Here is a 20,760-nt window from a genome sequence, read left to right as displayed (position 1 = left end):
ACAAGAATTAACGTGAAATTGCAGAAGCAGCAACAAATCACGCCAAATTTAAAATTGAACGAGCTGTTGCAAGTATATTTTTTTCATAGAAAAATCAGCAACAACAAAACCAATTGCGCAGCGGCAGAGCAATTCCGCTAGCATACGAACAGACAGTCGCAGTGGCGCCTTTTTTGTAGCAACCGAGAGCAGCCGTGAATAGTGAGAGGGACTGAGCGATAGACGCTCACAGTATTCATCCAAGTTAAAGAAACATACGTATGTATGTATGTGAATGCTTTGGGTTGGGAATTGAAGTGTGACTTCACAACACAACCGAGCAACGTTGGTAATTTTTTGAGCACGAATCATCGTGGCGAAAAACGGAGACCAAAAAAAGTTGGTATAGCGAAAAAAAGATTTCAGCAAGCAACAAGCAAGGTGATATTTAATATTTGCTCCGGTCATTAAAAAAAAAAACGAAAAGGAAATTGCAATTGTGCAGAATCAACTCGTAATAATGGCAAGTAAAATTAAATTTTCAACACGTAAGGTAGATCAGCTAAATCGTTTGTTACAACAACAAGGATTATCAGTTTCTGGCAATAAGTCACGCAAAGTTGCTAAGCTGATAGAAGTTTACGAGGCAGATGAATTAGACGAGGACGAATCCGAGGATCTGCAAAACAACGAAACGAATTGGCAGAATCAATTCAAAGAATTGCGTGATATAGTAACCAGCATGGCGGAGACGGTAAGTCAAATAACAACAGCGCAGTTGAATCAGGCACAGCAAACGCATATAAGTAGCGGAGCACCCAAAAACTCCGGCGCAACATGTAGCAATGTGCAAGCAATCTCCGGCGCAACATGTAGCGATGCAAAAGCAAACTCCGGCGCAACATCTAGCTATGTGCAAGCAAACTCCGGCGCAACATGTATCGAAACGTCATACACAACAACAAGCAACATTGTGCCAGTATCATATGGCACATTACCAGCAACATATACTACAGATCAAGCAACATTCACGTCGGTAGTCGGAACAGGCAACATGGTGCCTGCAAGTTACAATGTAATGACAGCAATACAGCAACCGTCGAATTTAGAGTGGGGAGGAGTAACAGTGGGCTCATCCACCGCACACACGGGCCAGGTGAGCCATGAACTAGGGCATTCTATACCAGCAAGGCAGTATAGTAATACGATTAGGTACACGATGAGGGAAATTATAAGCATATTACCCGAGTTCAATCCACTTAAGGGTTATTTAACAGCAAAGCAGTTTATCGCAAAAATTGAAAAATTGCGTGCGATATATCAGTGGACAGAAGACGAAATATTATTTGCAACACAGCCAAAACTAAAGGGTGTCGCAGCTGATTGGGCAGATTCTCAACCCTCTTTCAGTTCATGGCGACTTTTTGTTGAAGCCTTGACTAATGATTTTCCAAGTGAAATAAACGTAGCGGATGTACACCGTGAAATGGACAGACGCAAAAGAAAGCAAGGTGAGTCTATGAAAGACTATTATTACTTCATGCTTAATATGGGTCGTAGAGCAGAAATGGACCAAGCATCTATTAATTCGTATATCATTGGGGGGCTCAACGATCCGCATTTGTCGCGGACGTTGTTAGCCATAAAATTTAAGACATGTAACGATCTGTTGAAAGCAATTGAAAGTTTATCAGCAACGTCCGTTGGAGTTAAACCAGCATTCAACATACAGCAACAGCATCAACAGAAAGAAATCGAAACAGGTACAGGACAGGTGAGAAAGTCCATTAGGTGTTTTAATTGCAACGATACTGGACATTTAGCAGCGAAGTGTCCTCAACCATCACGTAAACCCAGCTGCAGCAAATGTAATAAGATTGGGCACGGGGCGAAGTCGTGTAACGCAGGTAAGAGTACCGTAGCAAGTTTGGTTACACCATGCGTAACGCCCCCACCATTTATGAAACAAGTTATGGTTTGGGGCAAGGTAGTGTCAGCATTTGTAGATACCGGTAGCGACTATTCACTGGTGTCAGCGACTGAGATTCCTAGTGAAGTAGAACGTGAGCACGAAACTCATCAGCTCACAGGCTTCGGAGGTGGAGTCGTCGAGACAAAGGAAAAGGTAAAAGTAAATGCAATGGTTGACGATCGCTTAGTAGAATTGTCGTTGTTGGTAGCACCGGATCGATTTATGCCATATGAAATGTTATTAGGTCGTGATATTATGCATGACACAAAGGTAGTTATTGAATCAGGTGTGCTAAAGCTAGAAGCATCTGATAGTAAGTCTTCAGTCAACGTATTAGTTGAAAGCATAGAGCATGATGGGGTCAAGCGTTTGTTGAACAAGTATTACGATTGTTTCTCTGAAGATCTAAGGTGTATAGGTCGGTGTAAAACAACCGAAATGGAAATCAAAGTTACAACCGAAGAACCAGTTGTGGGTAAAAGGTATCAAGTTCCGTTGTCACATAGGCCGATATTGTCGTCGATAGTCAAAGAGTTGTTAAGTTGTGACGTTATCCAGCCAAGTTCTTCTCCGCATGCAGCACCAGTAGTTTTGGTGAAGAAGGCGAACGGCGAAGATAGAATGTGCGTCGACTTCAGGGCCTTAAATGCAGTGACCGTAAAAAAACAGTTCCCTATGCCAATTGTGGAAGAACAACTGGCACGATTAGGAGGTAATCAATGGTTTACAACGCTGGATATGACTGCCGGGTACTACCAGATACCACTAAAAGAAGCTAGTCGGCCATATACAGCATTTTTGACTCCGGATGGTCTCTTCGAACACAAAGTCATGCCGTTTGGGTTAGTTAATGCCCCCATGGTGTTCCAAGAGATGGTAGTCAACCTGGTAAGAGATTTGAATCACCGGGATAAAATTATCAATTACGTGGACGAAGTAACCATTGCCACGGCAACCGAACATGAAGGCATCGAGGTATTAGAAGAATTTCTAATGGCAGTACGAAGGGCCGGGTTAACATTACGCCCATCCAAGTGTGCGTTCATGGCAAAGCAGGTAACCTTCTTAGGACACTGTGTGAGTGATGAAGGCATACGGCCAGGACGTGACAAAATTCAGTGCGTGGAGGAATTCCCTACACCAACTACAGCGACAAATATACGTCAGTTCCTTAGATTAACAGGATTCTTCAGAAGATTCATCCCAGGGTACAGTAACATATCGAGACCATTAACCAAATTACTCAAGAAGGACGAGGTGTTCAAGTGGACACAGGAACAGGAAAAAGCGTTCGGCGAATTGAAGATGGCATTGACACGAGATCCAGTATTGGCGATGTTTGACAATGCCAAAGAACATGAAGTGCACACAGATGCTAGTAGCCATGGTTTTTCTGGTGTATTACTACAGCGGGAAACAGAGGGATTAAAGCCAGTTCAATACTTCAGTCGTCAATGCAGTGCAGCTGAATCCAAGTACGCCAGCCATGAGTTAGAAGTGTTGGCCATCGTCGAAACTCTTGAGCGATTGAGAGTGTATCTTTGGGTAGGCCATTTATTGTGGTAACCGATTGTCATGCCGTAGTAGCAACTAAAGTAACAACGCTTCTTCAACCACGAATAGCCAGATGGTGGCTAAAACTCCAAGAGTTTGACTTCAAGTGTGTGCATCGTTCAGGGGCGCAAATGGCTCATGTAGACGGGCTAAGCAGAGCGCCAGTACAACCCGAAACGGTGGTGACTACAGTTGCAGAGAGGATGATGAGAGTTACACCGGTTGATGACAGTTCTGATTGGTTATACGCAATGCAAATTCAGGACGGCAAAGTGCGAAAGATTGCGGATGTGTTGCGGAGTGGTCGTCCACCCGACAACGATGAAGAAAAGCAGATACAGACAGACTATCATCTGCAAGATGGTCGAGTATATCGACGCGTCAACCAGAAGTTAAAATTGGTAATTCCACAGGCAATGAGGTGGCGTATTACGAAAGCGTGCCACGATGATGTTGGGCATTTTGCACTTGAGAAAACGATTGATCGAATCGGGAGACATTTCTGGTTTCCTCGGATTCGAAGGTATGTAAAAACTTATATTAATGCGTGCGAAGAATGTTGTCTCTTTAAGGTAAAGGGAGGTAAACCGGAGGGTCAACTACATCTTGGTGAGGTCTTGCCTATTCCGTTCCGTAGCATCCACATCGATCATTTGGGTCCGTTCCCCAAGAGCAAGCGGGGCAATATTCATGTTTTGGTGATCGTGTGTAGCTTCAGTAAATACAACATTTTGAAACCAACGCGCAATACCAAATCCGAACCCGTGGTGAAAGCTCTGGAAGATGCAATGGCAATTTTTGGACAACCGTTACGTATTGTGACCGGCCGGGGCACTGCATTCACATCCAAGATATTCCAAGACTTCATTGGCAAATATGGCATTCAACATGTGAAAACTGCTGTGAGAACTCCTCGGGCCAATGGACAGGCAGAGCGGGTCAACAAGACGATACTTAGTGCCATAAAATGCAGTACGAAGACAGAGAAGGATTGGGACTTGACCTTACCTACTATTCAATGGTCGGTCAACTCTCAATGTCATAGCATAACTAAATTTTGTCCAAATGAACTGATTTTCAACTTCAACCCGAGAGATGTTTCCCAGAATCGGGTGATACAAGCAATACATGACAACATCGAATGTAATGACATCAGTGTAGAAGAAAAACGTTCGGAAGCAGTAGTGAACATCAACAAAGAGCGTAATCGGTGGAAACAGAGGTACGACGATAAACATACAAAACCGCGTGAATACAATGTGGGAGATTTGGTGTATCTGGACTACGTACCCACAGCAACGCGTGTGTCCCACAAGCTTGATCCGTCATTCAAGGGTCCTTATGTCATAACGAAGGTTTTGAACTCTGACCGATATGTGGTGGAAGATTTGCCAGATAATACAGTAACTCAGCGAAAATATTGCAACGTGGTGAGCAGCGATCATATGAGGCCATGGCGCATTCTTGATCCCGAACTAGACATTATTGATGAAGGTGACTTGGCATCGTCCGAGACGGACGAGGGGTCAGGAGAGGCCGAGCTGTCAAGTACGAGTTAGTCAGTCGTGTTATTTCGTAGGGAGCGGACGTGCAAACCATACCAGCGAGTGTATGCCGTATTAATAAATCATATTCATTTTCATATTCATTCATGTACTACTTTTAATTACTTTTATACTTTATATTCAATCAACATTAAATTGGTATCGAGTCATCCTTGACACATACGATAGCAAACGGGACGTAATTTCTTTTCAATTCACAATAAATTTTAGGATCCACATTAGTTTGGATTGTATTTTTAGCTCACAATAGATTTTGAACTGTTAAATTGGTTGCCAAAATTATAAAAAAAAAGTAAATAACTGCTATGTACCCAATTTTATTGTTTTGTTTGAGCTCCAGTAATAGCGAAGGCGATGAAAAGATAGTCCGAAGGCGGTTAAGAGAGTGTAGTAACCATTTGGACTTATCGAACAAAGCGTAAGCATATTATTTATGTATTATTCCTTTGTAACAAAAAATTATTAGTTTCTTGAAGAGATTTCGCTTAACTTACGAAGCTTTTAGTTACTTTCTGGGGAAGTTAAATTTGAAGCAAGCCGATACCAAAACGGGTGTCTCGCCATGAATTCCGCCAATATTTCCTTTTGGTTTGGATTAAGCTTGTTTGAATCCGACCTTTGTTAATATGTAATAAGAGTTTGAAATTTATTATATTTATTTTATTAAAATATTTTAAGAATTGTCTTACATTTTCAATAAAATATGTATGTATACGATCGCCAGTTTGTGTTCGAATGAAAGTGGAACGTAACGTGTACGTTCAATCACTCGCAACGTATGTTTGCGTACCAAAATTACGATCGAAGTAGTACGTTCACGTATGTCATAATCCAAAAATCATGTTTTTACGTGACGAGTTATACGATCACGGATGTTACGATTTGGCCCCTGGACTATCACCACTTCACTTTAATTTCACGTTTTATTTCTTCCTTTTGAAAAAACTATAAGGTGGGACCACATTCACATTTTAAACTGTTTTAACATTTTCGAATTAAATACAAACATTGTAGGTTGCCATACCTAAAATATTGTATTGATTGAGGAAATGATTGAAGACTTAACGAAAATTTTCTGCGTTTCGAGGTTTAACTTTATATGATAAAGCTTGCAAAATTTAGCGTTAAATTTTAAATTTAGCTCTAGGAGGATATATTCCATGGTTCAACTGTACACTTGGCGCATCTGTACAAAAACGAAATATGTCTGTTCAAATTGTCAAAATCTGTGTATTGGTGTTGGTGCGAATGGTATGGAATGGAAACATAAAACTTAGCAGATTTTGTATGTGTAAGAAAATGTTGCCAATGTGTTGGTTTCATTTTGAGTTTGCCATCTCTTATTGACAATCCCATCGACCATGCAATGAAATAAATAAAATCAGCTGATGAGATGAGCCAACCATATAATTGAGCCATGATATATGCTGTTAGAGAAATTTCAAATTTATAACTATTCTAGAAAATTTGTTTGAAATTGCTGTTGAAGTTTTCGTTATGCTATTCGTTTTTTTTTTAATAGCGGAAATAAAGACGAAAATAGCTAATAAAACTTGCAAACTTCAGATTCCCGAAATTTTTCTAAAACATTTTGGAAATTTGTTCACACAGTTCTCGTTATGCGAAAAATTTTCTGGTGCTACTTTTACTTTACTCGCAGGTGTATGTGATCTTAAGTCGACATTGGAAATGTTTAGTGTAAAGCAGGCATGCTTAACGAACGAAACGATATCATTTCGTTACGATAATCAACGCTAATAAACGAAGCGAAGTCACTTCGTTTCGTTTATTAACGTTAAGATCGTCAAGTTAACGTTAATTATTAATTAATAGTTAATTATCGTAACGAAATGATATCGTTTCGTTCGTTAAGCATGCCTGGTGTAAAGTGTGCCTGCCTAGCGCGTCTTTAGATATTTTTGTATTACGTGCTACGCGTCACCCATATTGTCGTCAAGCCAAAAATCACCCACTGGAAGAAACTACAGGCCTGCCAAAATACTGCTCTCAGAATCGCCACGGGCTGTCTTCTTATGTCCCCAGAACACCATCTGCATAATGAGGCGAGAATACTCCCCATCAGGGAGAGAAATGAGATGCTGACAAAACATTTCCTGTTGAATACCCAGAAACCTGGGCATCCCAACCAACAGACATCTGATTGATGAACCAGCACCGCCTAGGGGCTTAAGGAGTCATCTCCGTAAGCATTTTGAGGAAATACGGCACCTGAGAACCCAGCCGTATGAAGTGAAAAAACACAAGCAGGTCCTTGGTGAACTCCATAAACAGGCGTCGGACCTTTATGCCGGGAATTGCCCGGTGAATCCAGTACTTAACGAAAATTATCCAAAACTTGCGGAAGAGGAACGCATACTCCCCAGGGAAACGCGTGTCACTCTTGCTCAACTTCGTTCTGGATACTGTAACAGGTTAAATTCTTACCTATCCAGAATCAACCCCGACATACAAAATGTATGCCCCGCTTGCAATGTGTCCCCACATGACACCAACCATCTCTTCAATTGTAATGTGGAACCAACGCCTCTAACACCCCTTTCCTTATGGTCCACCCCTGTTGAAACGGAAAGTTTCCTTGGACTCCCGTTAGAGGATATTGATGACAATTTGTGACCGGTCGCGGCTATTAGGTGGGGCGAGCATTGCTACAACAACAACAACAACATATTCGTATCCAAAAACTTGAAAAGTACGGTGTAAAAGATAAAGAGAGCAATTGGTTAAATGGGGTTAAATGGAAATCGTACCGAAAATCCAGAGCCGTAATAAAAATCCTCAAATCCCTTGCTGGCAGTACTTGGGGAAAAGACAAAGAAACGCTCATTACCACATACAAAGCCATTGGCCAGCCGATTGCATGATACGCGTCCCCTATATGGTCGCCAAGCTTAAAAATTACCCACTGGAATAAGCTACAGGCCTGCCAAAATACAGCTCTCAGAACCGCCACGGGCTGTCTTCTTATGTCCCCAGAACATCATCTACATAATGAGGCGAGAATACTCCCCATCAGGGAGAGAAATGAGATGCTAACCAAACAGTTCCTGTTGAATACCCAGAAACCTGGGCATCCCAACAGACATCTGATTGATGAGCCAACACCGCCTAGGGACTTAAGGAGTCATCTCCGTAAGCATTTTGAGGAAATACGGCACCTGAGAATGAAGCAAAAAAACACAAGCAGGTCCGTGGTGAACTCCACAAACAGGCGTCAGACCTTTATGCCAGGAATTGCCCGGTGAATCCAGTACTCAAAAAACAGTACCCAAAAGTTGCGGAAGAGGAACGCATACTCCCCAGGGAAACGCGAGTCACTCTTGCTCAACTTCGTTCTGGATACTGTAGTAACAGGTTAAACTCTTACATATCCAGAATCAAACCCGACATACAAAATGTATGCCCCGCTTGCAATGTGTCCCCACATGACACCAACCATCTCTTTAATTGTAATGTGGAACCAACGGCTCTAACACGCCTTTCATTATGGTCCACCCCTGTTGAAACAACAAGTTTCCTTGGACTCCCGTTAGAGGATATTGATGACAATTTGTGATCGGTCGCAGCTATTAGGTGGGCGGAGCATTGCTACAACAACAACAACAGAGCAATTGGTTTAAGACCTATTTAGATTGAAGAACTCAAAGAACTAAAATAAATAACGCTGTGTCCGAATATCTATGTGTGAAAACAGGCGTCCCTCAGGGATCTGTGCTAGATGCGCTAATGTTCATAATTTATATAAATGATATGACTGCTGTAATAAAGAATTGTAAAACAAAAATTAATGACTGACATCGAAAATGTAAACAAGTGGTTAAAGATGAACAAGCTTAAATTAAATGAACGAAAAACTAAATTGATGGAAATAAACATGGCAAGTGAAGAAGATATAAGAATCAACGATGAAATCATTGAAAAAGTTGAAAGTGTTAAATACCTTGGCGTTATCATTGACAAAAAGCTAAAATACAACAAACATATAGTTTACATATCTAAAAAAAATGGAAAGAAAGCAGGTTTCTTAAAAAGAATTGGGAAAAAAATTCACTTGCTGCTTGCGGCTAAAATATATAATATAATTATAAAACCACATTTTGAGTACTGCTCAACAATTCTTTATACGTGTTGCAATAACGGCCATATTGAAAGGTTCCAAAAATTACAGATGCAATAAATACACACCTGTGAATTTTATGTTGGAAGCACTACGGTGGTTAAGCATCTAACAACGTCTAGAGTTTAATACCCTAGCGTTGATTTACAAATCCAAAACAGGGCAAAGGGCAAAATACATACAAGAGAAAATTATATACGTTGGCGAAGTCCAACCTGAGGAACGTGAACAATTTCAGACTCCAGCGCCACACAACTTCAGCGGCCCAAAATACCTTATTCTACAAAGGACTAAACTTCTTTAATTCAATGGCATCGAACATAAAAAACGAAAATAGTCATCACTTATTTAAAATTAAATGTATCCAGTATTTACGAGACGTAACATAATCTAGCTTATCATTTTGTAATTCTTCATAAACATTTGTAATTTACGGTAATATTATTACTAAATAAATAAATAAATCAATGAATCATTGCAGTTTGAATAATTTTGTTAGTATATATGTAAGATTCATTTGTAAGAAATAATAAAAAAAAACCTCATAATTATGCATGCTTCTGTAAACAGAAAACTACTTTTTATGTGCAGTTTTCTTCATTTTGCAAGTTTTAATTTTTAACCTTAAGGGTGGTTATTTTTTATCTATTTTCCTGGAATTGTAAAGATTTCTTTCACCGTTTTATTTAGTCCACTAATTGTAGGGTACTCCTTCTATTCGCGAACGCTTGCCTGAAACGGGCATGTATAATAACTATGTTTAAAGAATTATTAAAATTAATTTCTTTTTGACCATTTTAATGCTAATTTGTCGCATTTAATTTCAGCTCAAGAGTTCTCACTCAATTTACTTTTGTTAATCACCTTTGATTTAGCAGCTAATTTGTGCTATTTGCCTTTGCTTGCAGCCTTATCAGCTTCGCTGTTCTTAAATGTTTTTGATTTTTTACGCTTGAATCGCAAAGCATCCACAGTTTTAAATCGTTCATCTTGTATTAATTCTGACTCCTTCTCGGCCCATTCCTTTTGACGCTGCTTTCTTAATTGACGAGCTGCACGTATTTTATCTCGTTGCTTTTTGAGAAAACTGAAAATTACGAGTTTTAAATTCATAATTGAAAAATAAATAAATGCAAGGCACGATAACCGCCGAAGAGATTTCAAGCCGAAATTCTCTTCCAAGTTTCGTGGTGCTCCTTTTTAATTTTCCCTAAAATTGGCGGGAAGAGCCCTCGCATGTTTTACGCCGACTCCGAACGGAATTTGCAAGGCAGATGAGTTTTCACTGAAAAGCTTTTCATGGCAGAAATTCGTTAGGAGTGTTTGCCAAAATGATGCCGTAGGACGACCCCGGCAAGAAATGCTACGTTCTAATTGAAAAAAACTTGTTTCTAAATTTTTGATATTGCTTTGCCTGGGGCGTGAACCCACCACACCACGACGGTTACATTCATAATTTACTTTGGTAAAATGCTACTTACGCTTGCTCCATTGCGTCTGGATCATTACCCTCTAATATCCATTGCTTGCGCCTATAATTTTGCGCACGTTCATCGAAATCGTTGTTATCTAATTTTATTTCGGATTCACGGCGTGTTACATTTACTTGCATAAAAATGCGCTCCACCATGCGTTCTGGAATATACAAAAGCTCATGAATATTTGTAAACGTCGATGGAGATAGCAGACAAAGGGGGCCCCAATATCGCAAGGAAAGTTTGACCTTATTACGTTGTAAACGTGCAGAAAGTTGGTACAGCCTTGGTTGGTAGGGAATTTTACTTACGATCGATTGGATGCTCTGTTAATTTCGTATTAATTGCCGCTTCAATTTCTCCCAGTAAATCCAGGTCACGTGGGAATCTAAAAATAGAAATCGCAATTCCTTTGCGCCCTGCACGCGCAGTGCGACCAACACGATGTATATATTCTTTGGGAGTACGTGGTAGGCGATGATTCATAACTAATTGTACACTAGGTATATCCAAGCCACGTGCAGCTACATCTGTGGCGATGAGGGTACGCACATGATTGGATTTAAAACGATTTAATGAGGCAACACGTTCCTTTTGTCGCATAAAACCATGTAAGCAAGCATTCTCAATGCCCATATTATTAAGAGTCATAGAGAGGAGCTGACAGTATCTAAAAATAAGGATATGAAAACAACAATATATATTTACAAATATTGTAAAAATAAAGTTGTTACTTCTTTGTATTAGTGAAAATTATAACATTTGCATTGTCGTACTCTTCACGAAATTTGCGCAACGCTTCTATTAATACCATATCACGATCATAATCTGCACACAACAAATAACGCTGGTCAAGTGTTTCCACTGTTGCTACTGCAGAATCATCTGACCATTCAAAGCACTAAAAATAAAAATATTTAGACATTAATTGCGCTCAAATCTCTAATAATTTACTAACATCTTTTGCTATAGGAAATATACTAGATTCCTTAATGAAATCCTTCATAGTCGCCGAGAAGAATAAATTTTGCCTCTCTTTCGGCAGACAACGTTCAATTATTGCCAATTTTTCATCAAAATCACCATTTAACATACGATCTGCTTCATCCACTACTAAGTATTTGAGATTATCAAACGAAAATGTATCACAACCAGTTAGGTGATCTGCTAACCGCCCTGGCATTGCAACAACAATGTGAGGACGTTGCATAAGTTTTTGGCTTTCGATCATTTGATCAGTACCTCCAGATACGACGCAGACGCGCACCCCCATTGGATGACCGGCAACTAGAAATTGTTCCGAAATCTAAAAACAAAAAAATGAGATAGTGATTATTTAGCTTGGCTATCCTAATTTAGTCCTAAATAAGTCACATTTCTTCCATCCTAAATGTTCCCAACCAGGCAAGTACGGAGGTTAGGAGCGAAAAATTCAATTATATCTAGCTGTCAATTGCATCTATTAATATCACGTACCTGATAAGCAAGTTCATGCGTCGGTGTAAGCACTAGTGCGAAATGACTTGTCGGCTCTTCGCTAAGTTTTTCAAGTATGGGTAATGCAAATGCGAATGTTTTACCAGATCCCGTTTTGGCTGCTCCAATGCAGTCTCTACCCTCAAGTATGACTGGAATACATTTTTGTTGTATGGGAGTTGCAGTTTTGAGGCCTAAAAGACAAAAATTAAAGCAACTTAAAATTATTGTCTCCCACTATATTTACCCAATTTTTTTAACTGCTTTGTTAGCCATGGCCTCAGCCCCAAGATGGCAAAAGGACTAGTATCCTTTTTTAACATTTTTAAAAATAAATGTATTTAGGAAAGAAGTAAACAAACATGCCTACGATTCAACAGCTGAGAATGCACGTGGTGTGGTGAATAAAATTGGAAAGGAGGGGAAATTTTATTTCTCGAGCTGTCAGATGTATAAAAAAATCACTTAATCGACTTTTTAGATTTGGTGAAAGGCGAGAATCGACAAGGCGAATGTTGTTGTTGTTGTAGCGATAAGGTTACTCCCCGAAGGCTTTGGGGAGTGTTATCGATGGGATGGTCCTTTGATATAAATCCGGTACGATCCGGTAACAGCACCATTAAGGAGCTAGCCCGACTATTTCGGGAACGATTTATAAAACCTTCTGGCCATCCCTCCCTACCCCACCCCCAAGTCGCATGAGGAGTTTGGGGTCGCTAGAGCCTCGTCAGTTAGTGAAACAGGATTCGCAGCGGATATGTGAGGTTGACAATTGGGTTCGGAGAATCTATATATTGCGCTGGCAACCGGAAAGGGTTCCGCTACACAGCCCCTTGAATCTGGTATTTTAGTCGCCTCTTACGACAGGCTTACCTACCGCGAGTATATTCTGACCCCCCTAACACGCTGTAATCCATACCAGGTGGTGGCAAAGCGAATGCAACCAATTCGCCGTGCCGAAGAATGTCAAGTCGAAAGAAAATTTTCATTGATCTCGATTAACTGGCATATTATAGTACATTGTATGGAAAGTAATCAAGAAGAAAGAATCAGCTGTTGGGATAACAACACCTGGTACTGAATTCGCCTTGATCCATAGTCAGGCGAGATGGATGTGAAAGGCGAAAGGGACATTGTGAATTGGTTTTGTTAGTGAGGCGATGCGCCGAAGCGCATATTATGTGGTTTTTACGAAATATCGTACAAAATTTGCAACGCTTACAGAGCTGTGCTGTCAAGTGTCAATTAGACAATTCTAGCGTTCCATTGAGTCAAATCAAATCTCCTTGGAACGATCAGGATAAGTATTATAGAGTTGGCAGCACTCAACGAATGCGTACACATAATAGGGTGCCTGGTATTTTCAATATTTTTTCCCCGAATCGCTCTACAAAACTTTACTTTTGTATTGGATTTTGCACTTAAAAAAAAAGCTAGAGTGCTATTGATTAAAAAACGGGTCGGCAGTTAAAACCAGGGACGGAAACTATTATTTCTTTGATAATATAATTCCTTGCAAAACTACTAATTTTGGACTTTCAATATATTTGGATCAAAATAAATTTTATTTTTGGATTTTTATTTTTTGAGTCCGATAGAACTAGTTAAGCTCGGACTTTTAAAAATAAAAGTTAAATCCACACTTTTATATTTTAAAGCCAAAATAAAAGTTCGGCTTGATAACAAAGAAACGGCTCATCCGAAATAATATTTTTTTTTTTTAATTGGGATTAGTCGTTTTTTGTTATCAAGCCGGACTTTTATTTTGGACTTAAAAAAGTCCGGATTTAACTTTTATTTTTAAAAGTCCGAGTTTAACTAGTTCTATCGGACTCAAAAAATAAAAATGCAGACTTTACATATATATGTGGACTTTTATGGAAAAAGTTCGAAAAATTATAAAAAGGATGCATGATTCGACATGATATTGCTATAGGGATACCTGAGAAATCAAACATTTTCATCTAGGACAATTTTTTGACCCCGACTCGGTACCAAAAGAAGCGTTTTCAGCTATCGTACCAAAGCTGATATACAAAATATTACTTCTGTCAGGAACTTTGTGCAAGAAGCCTTTGCACATTATGTTGTTGATCTTGTATTTTTCAAGTGAAAAAAGTAAAGTTTTTTTGCAACCCTATTTTCAATTGCAATGTGGAACCAACGCCTCAAACATACACCCATATCTCTCTAGTCTAACCCTATTGAAACTGCAAGTTTCCTCTGATTCCCATGAGATCATTGAATAATGCCCATAAATTCTTTCTGAAGTTTCAGACCAGGACAAGTTTCTGGATTACCTGGTAACCGACAACAAAGAGTGGTTATGTGGGGGACCCTTCTAATTGGTAGATGGCGCTGGAGATAACGATTCTGATATCCTAATCAATGATGACGGAATATGCTATCCGCTATTCTTGACTAAAAAGTAGGAGAGTGTTTGAAAAATTCGCCCTTCAGTTGGGAGTCTTTTAAAACATTTGTCAGCCTCTCTACTTCAAAACACCGTTTAATGTTGCGGAAGAGTTTGATTTTATGCTATGTCTTAATTTAAGATCATTGCAAAGCTAACAATGCCATGAGCACACCACCAGCTACCTAAGAAATAGCGAGGATCTTTTCGAGCCTTCAAACAAGAGTGTCGCCTTACGACTCAATGCTGTACAGTAAAATTGCAGCGAATGGATACAAGTGATTTTCTCCTCTCTTTTGAACGCAAACGCCTTTACTTCGACAGCAGTATTTAAACTGGTTATGTCGTACTTAAAAGTAACAGCACTAGGTCAGTTGATTTAATTATATAGATGTTTCACGACTGTTTTTAGATGCTTGTAGAAAACTATGGTTAACTAATACATGAAACAATTTAAAGCACAAATTTAAATATTTGTTTTACATTTTACGAGCATAATTTATTAACTTATATCTTAATAAGGAATAACAAATGCGCTCTTGTGTCCACATGTCATTTTAAAATGGATAGCTCACCACACTCCATTAGTAACAAAAAATTTCAGGCGCTTTTGAACATATCGATACAAAAGCTTCAGTAAATATATGCTGATGATAAAATGAAAATACTCGAAACTTTTAGAATATCCCGAGCTGCATTTGTTTATTCGTCATATCCTCGGAACATTTACTTCTTGGCGGAACCAATCTTAGCTTTGGCGGTACCGCGCACTTTCTTCATTCTGTTGCGACGTTCCTTACGTTGTTTACGTGTCTGTTTCTTTTGTTCAAAGAGTCCATGGCGCGCCAGGCGGTATTTAGGTTCGAATTTCTTGGCAAAGTCCAAAGTATCGTAAATAAGTGCGAAGCCAGTTGAGCGGCCCCCACCGAAATTTGTGCGAAAACCGAATACGAAGCACACATCAGGTGTTACTTTATACATGGCAGCTAATTTTTCACGAATATCTTTTTTGTTGACTGAAGCCAAACCGGGATGTAACACATCGCAAACCATTTGCTTCCGTGCTAACAAACGATTGGTCATAAATTTACGGGTGCGAATTGTAGCAGTTGTACCAGACATTTTTGCGGCTGTAAGGAAATTAAAAAAAAATATTAGCAAAATATAATTTGTCAAAGTATACACCGCACTGCCCTAGCATCAACATAACCTCACTCAAATGCTAGCGCTCCGCACTATGGATTTGACATTTGCACAACAAAACTGTAATCAAAGAATCCACGTGTGCTTCATTAGCAAATTAATATATTTAAGTATTTTAAACAGCAGGAACAACACAGCGATACACAACACGTTTTTGAACAATTTTGAGTAATTTACTAAACAATTTACCTGTAAAAATACTTAAAAAGTATTCAAACACGTCTTTGAAACAAGCACGATTTTTGAGAAAGGAAGATGTTCTTCTTCTTACTTCAAGTTGGCTGAACTGATTTGTCAACGTGACATTTGTGCACATAGGTGTTAAGGCCGCGGCACAAAAACATTTTTCATATAGAACCGTTTAACACAAGCATAATCATTCCAATAATATCGCCACAATCAACCAAGATGTTGCGTTTGTAAATATGAAGGAACTTCAGACTTAGCAATTGAAGTTTATTTCGCCCTGCCTCTTCACATACGAAATTTGGCGAAGCACTGTTATAAACATTTTCCCTATACAAAAAAAATACTTGCTAACATATTTTGTGTTGTTGTTGTTGTTGTAGCAGTGCTTCGCCCCACCTAACAGCCACGACCGATCACAAATTGTCATCAATATCCTCTAACGGGAGTCCAAGCAAACTTGCTGTTTCAACAGGGGTGGACCATAATGAAAGGGGTGTTAGAGGCGTTGGTTCCACATTACAATTAAATAGATGGTTGGTGTCATGTGGGGACACATTGCATGCGGGGCATACATTTGGTATGTCGGGGTTGATTCTGGATTGGTAAGAGTTTAACATGTTACAGTATCCAGAACGAAGTTGAGCAAGAGTGACACGCGTTTCCCTGGGGAGTATGCGTTCCTCCCAGGCATGCTTAACGAACGAAACGATATCATTTCGTTACGATAATCAACGTTAATAAACGAAACGAAGTCATTTCGTTTCGTTTATTAACGTTAAGAACGCCAAATTAACGTTAATTTGACGATCTTAACGTTAATAAACGAAACGAAGTGACTTCGTTTATTAACGTTGATTATCGTAACGAAATGATATCGTTTCGTTCGTTAAGCATGCCTGGTTCCTCCTCCACAAGTTTGGGTACTTTTCTTTGAGTACTGGATTCACCGGGCAATTCCTGACATAAAGGTCCGACGCCTGTTTGCGGAGTTCGCCAAGGACCTGCTTGTGTTTTTTTTTTGCTTCATACGGCTGGGTTCTCAGGTGCCGTATTTCCTCAAAATGCTTAGGGAGGTGACTCCTTAAGCCCCTAGCGGTGTTGGCTCATCAATCAGATGTCTGTTTGGATGCTCAGGTTTCTGGGTATTCAACAGGAACTGTTTGGTTAGCATCTCATTTCTCTCTCTGATGGGGAGTATTCTCGCCTCATTATGTAGATGGTGTTCTGGGGACATAAGGAGGCAGCCCGTAGCAATTCTGAGAGCAGTATTTTGGCAGGCCTGTAGCTTATTCCAGTGGGTAATTTTTAGGCTTGACGACTATATGGGTGACGCGTAGCACGTAAACGGCTGGCCAATTCCTTTGTATGTAGTATTGAGCGTTTCTTTATCTTTTTCCCAGGTACTGCCAGCAAGGATTTGAGGATTTTATTACGGCTCTGGATTTTCGGAACAATTGCGTCTGCGTGCTCACCAAAATGTAGATCCTGATCAAACGTCACACCCAAGATTTTGGGGTGTAGGACAGTCGGTAGCGTAGTGCCATCGACGTGGATGTTCAAAATGGTCGACATTTGGGACGTCCATGTTGTAAATAAGGTCGCGGAAGATTTAGTCGGTGATAATGCCAGGTTTCGCGAAGCGAAAAAACTGGATAGATCAGGGACGTAGCCGTTTATTCTGTTGCAGAGCTCATCGATCTGTGGGCCTGGGCCTGTGGCCATTATTGTGCAGTCATCGGTGGTGGTAAAGGTAGCTTAGATATGTAGAAATTAAACAAAAGTGGGGATAGGGCACCACCCTGTGGCACCCCTTGTTTAATTCTTCTTGGTTTTGGTGCTTCGTTTCTAAATTGCACCGATGCCTGCCGACCGCCCAGATAATTTGCGGTCCGCCTTTTAAGACATGGGGGAAGGGTAGACCCTTCCAGGTCTTGCACTAACGTGCCATGCTTAACCGTATCAAAAGCTCTTGATAGGTCTAGCGCTACGAGTACTATTCTATGGTGGGGGTTTTGATTTAAACCGCAATTTATCTGGGTGCTGATGGCATTTAGCGGGGTGGTGGTGCTATGGAGTTTTCTGAAGCCATGCTGATGACAGGCTAGCTGCAAATTTGCTTGGAAGTAGGGGAGCAAAATGGTTTCAAGCGTCTTTGCTACTGGCGATAGGAGAGATATCGGACGATACGACTCTCCTATGTTAGCTGGTTTCCCAGGCTTTAGTAGCGGGACCACCTTGGCCATTTTCCATTTTTCGGGTATGACAAAGGTGGAAAGAGACAGGTTGAAGACATGCGCTAAGTATTTGAAACCCTCTTTCCCTAGGTTTTTAAGCATCGGCATGGCTATGCCGTCTGGGCCAACTGTTTTGGATGGTTTAGCGTGACCAATGGCATCTTCAACCTCTCTGGCGGTGATGGTAATTGGTGACGCGCTTAATTTATTTTTATGTGCGTGTCTCTTGGCCCTCCGTCTATCTTTGTCGACCGTAGAATGCATTAAATATTGACGGCAGAAAGCGCTCGCGCATTTTTTCGAATCCGACAGCACTTTATCGCCGAAGGCGATGGAAACTTTGTCATTGTGCTTAGACGGATTCGATAGGGACTTTACGGTGGACCAAAGTTTACCCACGCCGGCAGAGAGGTTAAAACCTCTTAGGTGCTCCTCCCATTTCGCCCGCTTGTGTTCATCCACAAGCAATCTGATGCGTTGGTTTATATCCCTTATTTGGGGCTCGCCTGGGTCGAGCTGTCTTATAAAGTCACGTTCTCTCGCTAAATTTGCGGCCTCCGCCGGGAAGTGGGGCCGAATTTCGGGAGTTCTCCCGGCGGGAATGAAATGTGCCGAGGCGGATTCAATGACCTTGCGGAAAGCACGCTCCCCTTGGCGGGCATCAGTCGGGATAGGGAGGGCAGCAAAGAGGTTGTCTGTAAAAGATTTGTATTCCCCCACTTTCCTTTTTTAAAGTTTATGAAAGTGCGTTTTTCTGTAACGATGAATTCGGCGGTACGCTCGAACGAAATAAGTATAGGCAGGTGGTCGGATGCCAATGTTACCATCGGCTAATATTAGGGCGGTATCCACTGGGGCAACAGGTGGCAGGAGGGATGTAGATGTTGATGATTTCTAGGTTTGCATCGCCTAACCGGACAGATAGGCCTTGACGTTCTAAGACATTGTCCCTGCGGTCGATGCCAAGATCAAATATATGATATTGCACAGAGTGGTGTATGATAAACGAGAGGCCGCCTCCATTTTCGCTCATGCGATCTTTCCTGTTGTAGGGTCTTTATTAAGTTGTTTATTTTATTTATATTAATACTTTTACTCGTTTCTTACTTGTGATTTTTCAATTGTTTTAAAATAATTAAGTTACCTTTTTTTAAATGAAAATTTTTGAAGTTATCAAAATAAGAAAATTTTGGAGTTTATAAAATTTTGTTAAACAAACTGATTTTTTAAATAATTAAATAAAAATATTTATATTAAAATAGTTTATTTTAAATACTAGCTATATATGGCGATCCTTCCATCGAACCAAAGGAATTGTATAAAAACTATCCTCGAACCTTTTAGTGTATTGCGTATTTTCATTAATATATTTAAAACTTGTGTGCAATAACAATGCATCCATCTTATACAAGTTGATTGCTCGCTGTTCGCCATATTTAAATACCCTATAAACTATAAATGACGATCTTCGAACCTTTTAATATAGTACGTAACTAATGAACATGTACCAATGGTGGACAAAAGTGAATATATAAAATACCAAGCAAAATAGTGTAAAATGTAAAAATAAATCGAAGTCCAAGCAACTCATTCGTTACAACAAAACAAAACTAACCAGACATTTTAAACTTTTTATCTAACAATTAAATATATTGTTATTTACAACATTTAATACAGTATGCTGTTTAAGTTAGTTCAGTCATGAGAAACAGAAATCACCGGTCCTAAATAATTTAATTAAATAAATATTAAATCAATTATCTTACAATTGAAACAAATGAAAATTAAAGTGTATAGTCCATTTGAAAAATATTTGCCAAAATTAATTCATCTATACATGGGAACAAACTAACCTATCCTGATTTACTGCACAAATAAGAGTTAATACATATTAAACAGTTTCAAAGGTCTCATCTTTAAGTAATATTACGTCACTCTCAAGTACTTCCTACCTATAAACGACTCTTTTATTCGTTTATTTAATATTTTTATTGCTGTTACAACGTATGCTTCCTTTTGTTTTTATTAATTAATTACGCATAATATCGACGTCTAATTTTGATCTAAATGCGGATGATCTCATACAGCAGTTCTTTGAACGAAAATTACAATGAAATTTTTATAAATGAAAGCCATTGCAATACCAACAATCAACAATTTAAATATAAATAATTTATAAATATCACTGTATGTAAGTACGAATATAAATATATATTTTTATATGAATAAACATTTTTAATCAAAATTAAATAATATTAAATTTATATATATATATAAATATAAATATAAATAAATAAATATATATATATATATATATATATATTTATATTTATTTATAAACAAATTATTTTAATTTATTATAAAATTTTATTATTTTTTTTTTGTTTTGTTGTTAACTTTACTTCACGTTAAGTATTAGTTTTTCTCTTGTTAACTTCCTTTCCAGGGAACAATTGCATTTTTAGATTTTAATGGTTTTACGTTTACGTTAACGTTACCAATTAAAACTCGTTCTTTTACATCTTCAGAGAATTTAAATAATAACCCGAATAACGCAATGTCTTT

At 39.2% G+C, this 20,760-nt stretch overlaps 2 protein-coding genes across 7 annotated transcripts in view; both read right to left on the bottom strand.

The window, feature by feature from the left end:
• Positions 1–12,560, bottom strand: part of Dbp45A (putative ATP-dependent RNA helicase Dbp45A) — a 54,756-nt gene extending 42,196 nt beyond the window's left edge. The window contains exons 1-8 of one of the 5 annotated variants that reach the window (XM_067774627.1): positions 12,404–12,560; positions 12,157–12,350; positions 11,639–11,986; positions 11,415–11,581; positions 10,992–11,350; positions 10,687–10,840; positions 5,580–5,686; positions 5,194–5,514 (exon numbers count right to left, since the gene is read on the bottom strand). In XM_067774627.1, coding sequence (XP_067630728.1) covers positions 5,498–5,514; positions 5,580–5,686; positions 10,687–10,840; positions 10,992–11,350; positions 11,415–11,581; positions 11,639–11,986; positions 12,157–12,350; positions 12,404–12,479 — 1,422 coding nt within the window. In that variant the 5' untranslated portion in view covers positions 12,480–12,560 and the 3' untranslated portion in view covers positions 5,194–5,497. Of the gene's footprint in view, positions 1–5,193; positions 5,515–5,579; positions 5,687–8,029; positions 10,293–10,686; positions 10,841–10,991; positions 11,351–11,414; positions 11,582–11,638; positions 11,987–12,156; positions 12,351–12,403 lie in introns of those variants that run through there. The other 4 variants (XM_067774626.1, XM_067774625.1, XM_067774624.1 and 1 more) reach the window with 4 other exon arrangements.
• Positions 12,561–15,042: 2,482 nt separating this feature from the next.
• RpS24 (ribosomal protein S24) lies at positions 15,043–16,089 on the bottom strand. Of its 2 annotated transcripts, XM_067777933.1 has the most exons (3): positions 15,962–16,009; positions 15,763–15,832; positions 15,043–15,699 (listed from the first exon to the last, which is right to left on the bottom strand). In XM_067777933.1, exon 3 carries the CDS (start codon positions 15,689–15,691, stop codon positions 15,296–15,298), a length of 396 nt encoding a protein of 131 aa, XP_067634034.1. In that variant the 5' UTR covers positions 15,692–15,699; positions 15,763–15,832; positions 15,962–16,009; the 3' UTR covers positions 15,043–15,295. The 2 variants fall into 2 exon arrangements, with proteins under 2 accessions (XP_067634034.1, XP_067634033.1); XM_067777932.1 differs by lacking the exon at positions 15,763–15,832 and having other exon boundaries at positions 15,962–16,089.
• Between the last annotated feature and the right edge of the window lie 4,671 nt (positions 16,090–20,760).

The sequence above is a fragment of the Eurosta solidaginis genome, chromosome 3 (genome assembly GCF_040869045.1).
Source record: "Eurosta solidaginis isolate ZX-2024a chromosome 3, ASM4086904v1, whole genome shotgun sequence".
NCBI classification, from domain to species: Eukaryota; Metazoa; Arthropoda; class Insecta; order Diptera; family Tephritidae; genus Eurosta; species Eurosta solidaginis.
The sequence above is the reverse complement of the archived record's forward strand: the minus strand, read 5'-3'. Positions and strand labels throughout refer to the sequence as shown.

Bases quoted from the DNA above. Each gene is read 5' to 3' on its own strand.
- RpS24 (XM_067777932.1), bottom strand. From the start codon at position 16,088: ATGTGCACAAATGTCACGTTGACAAATCAGTTCAGCCAACTTGAAGTA. The intron at 15,700-15,961 runs GTAAATTGTTTA...ATTTCCTTACAG, and splicing joins CTTTTTAAGTATTTTTACAG to CCGCAAAAATGTCTGGTACA.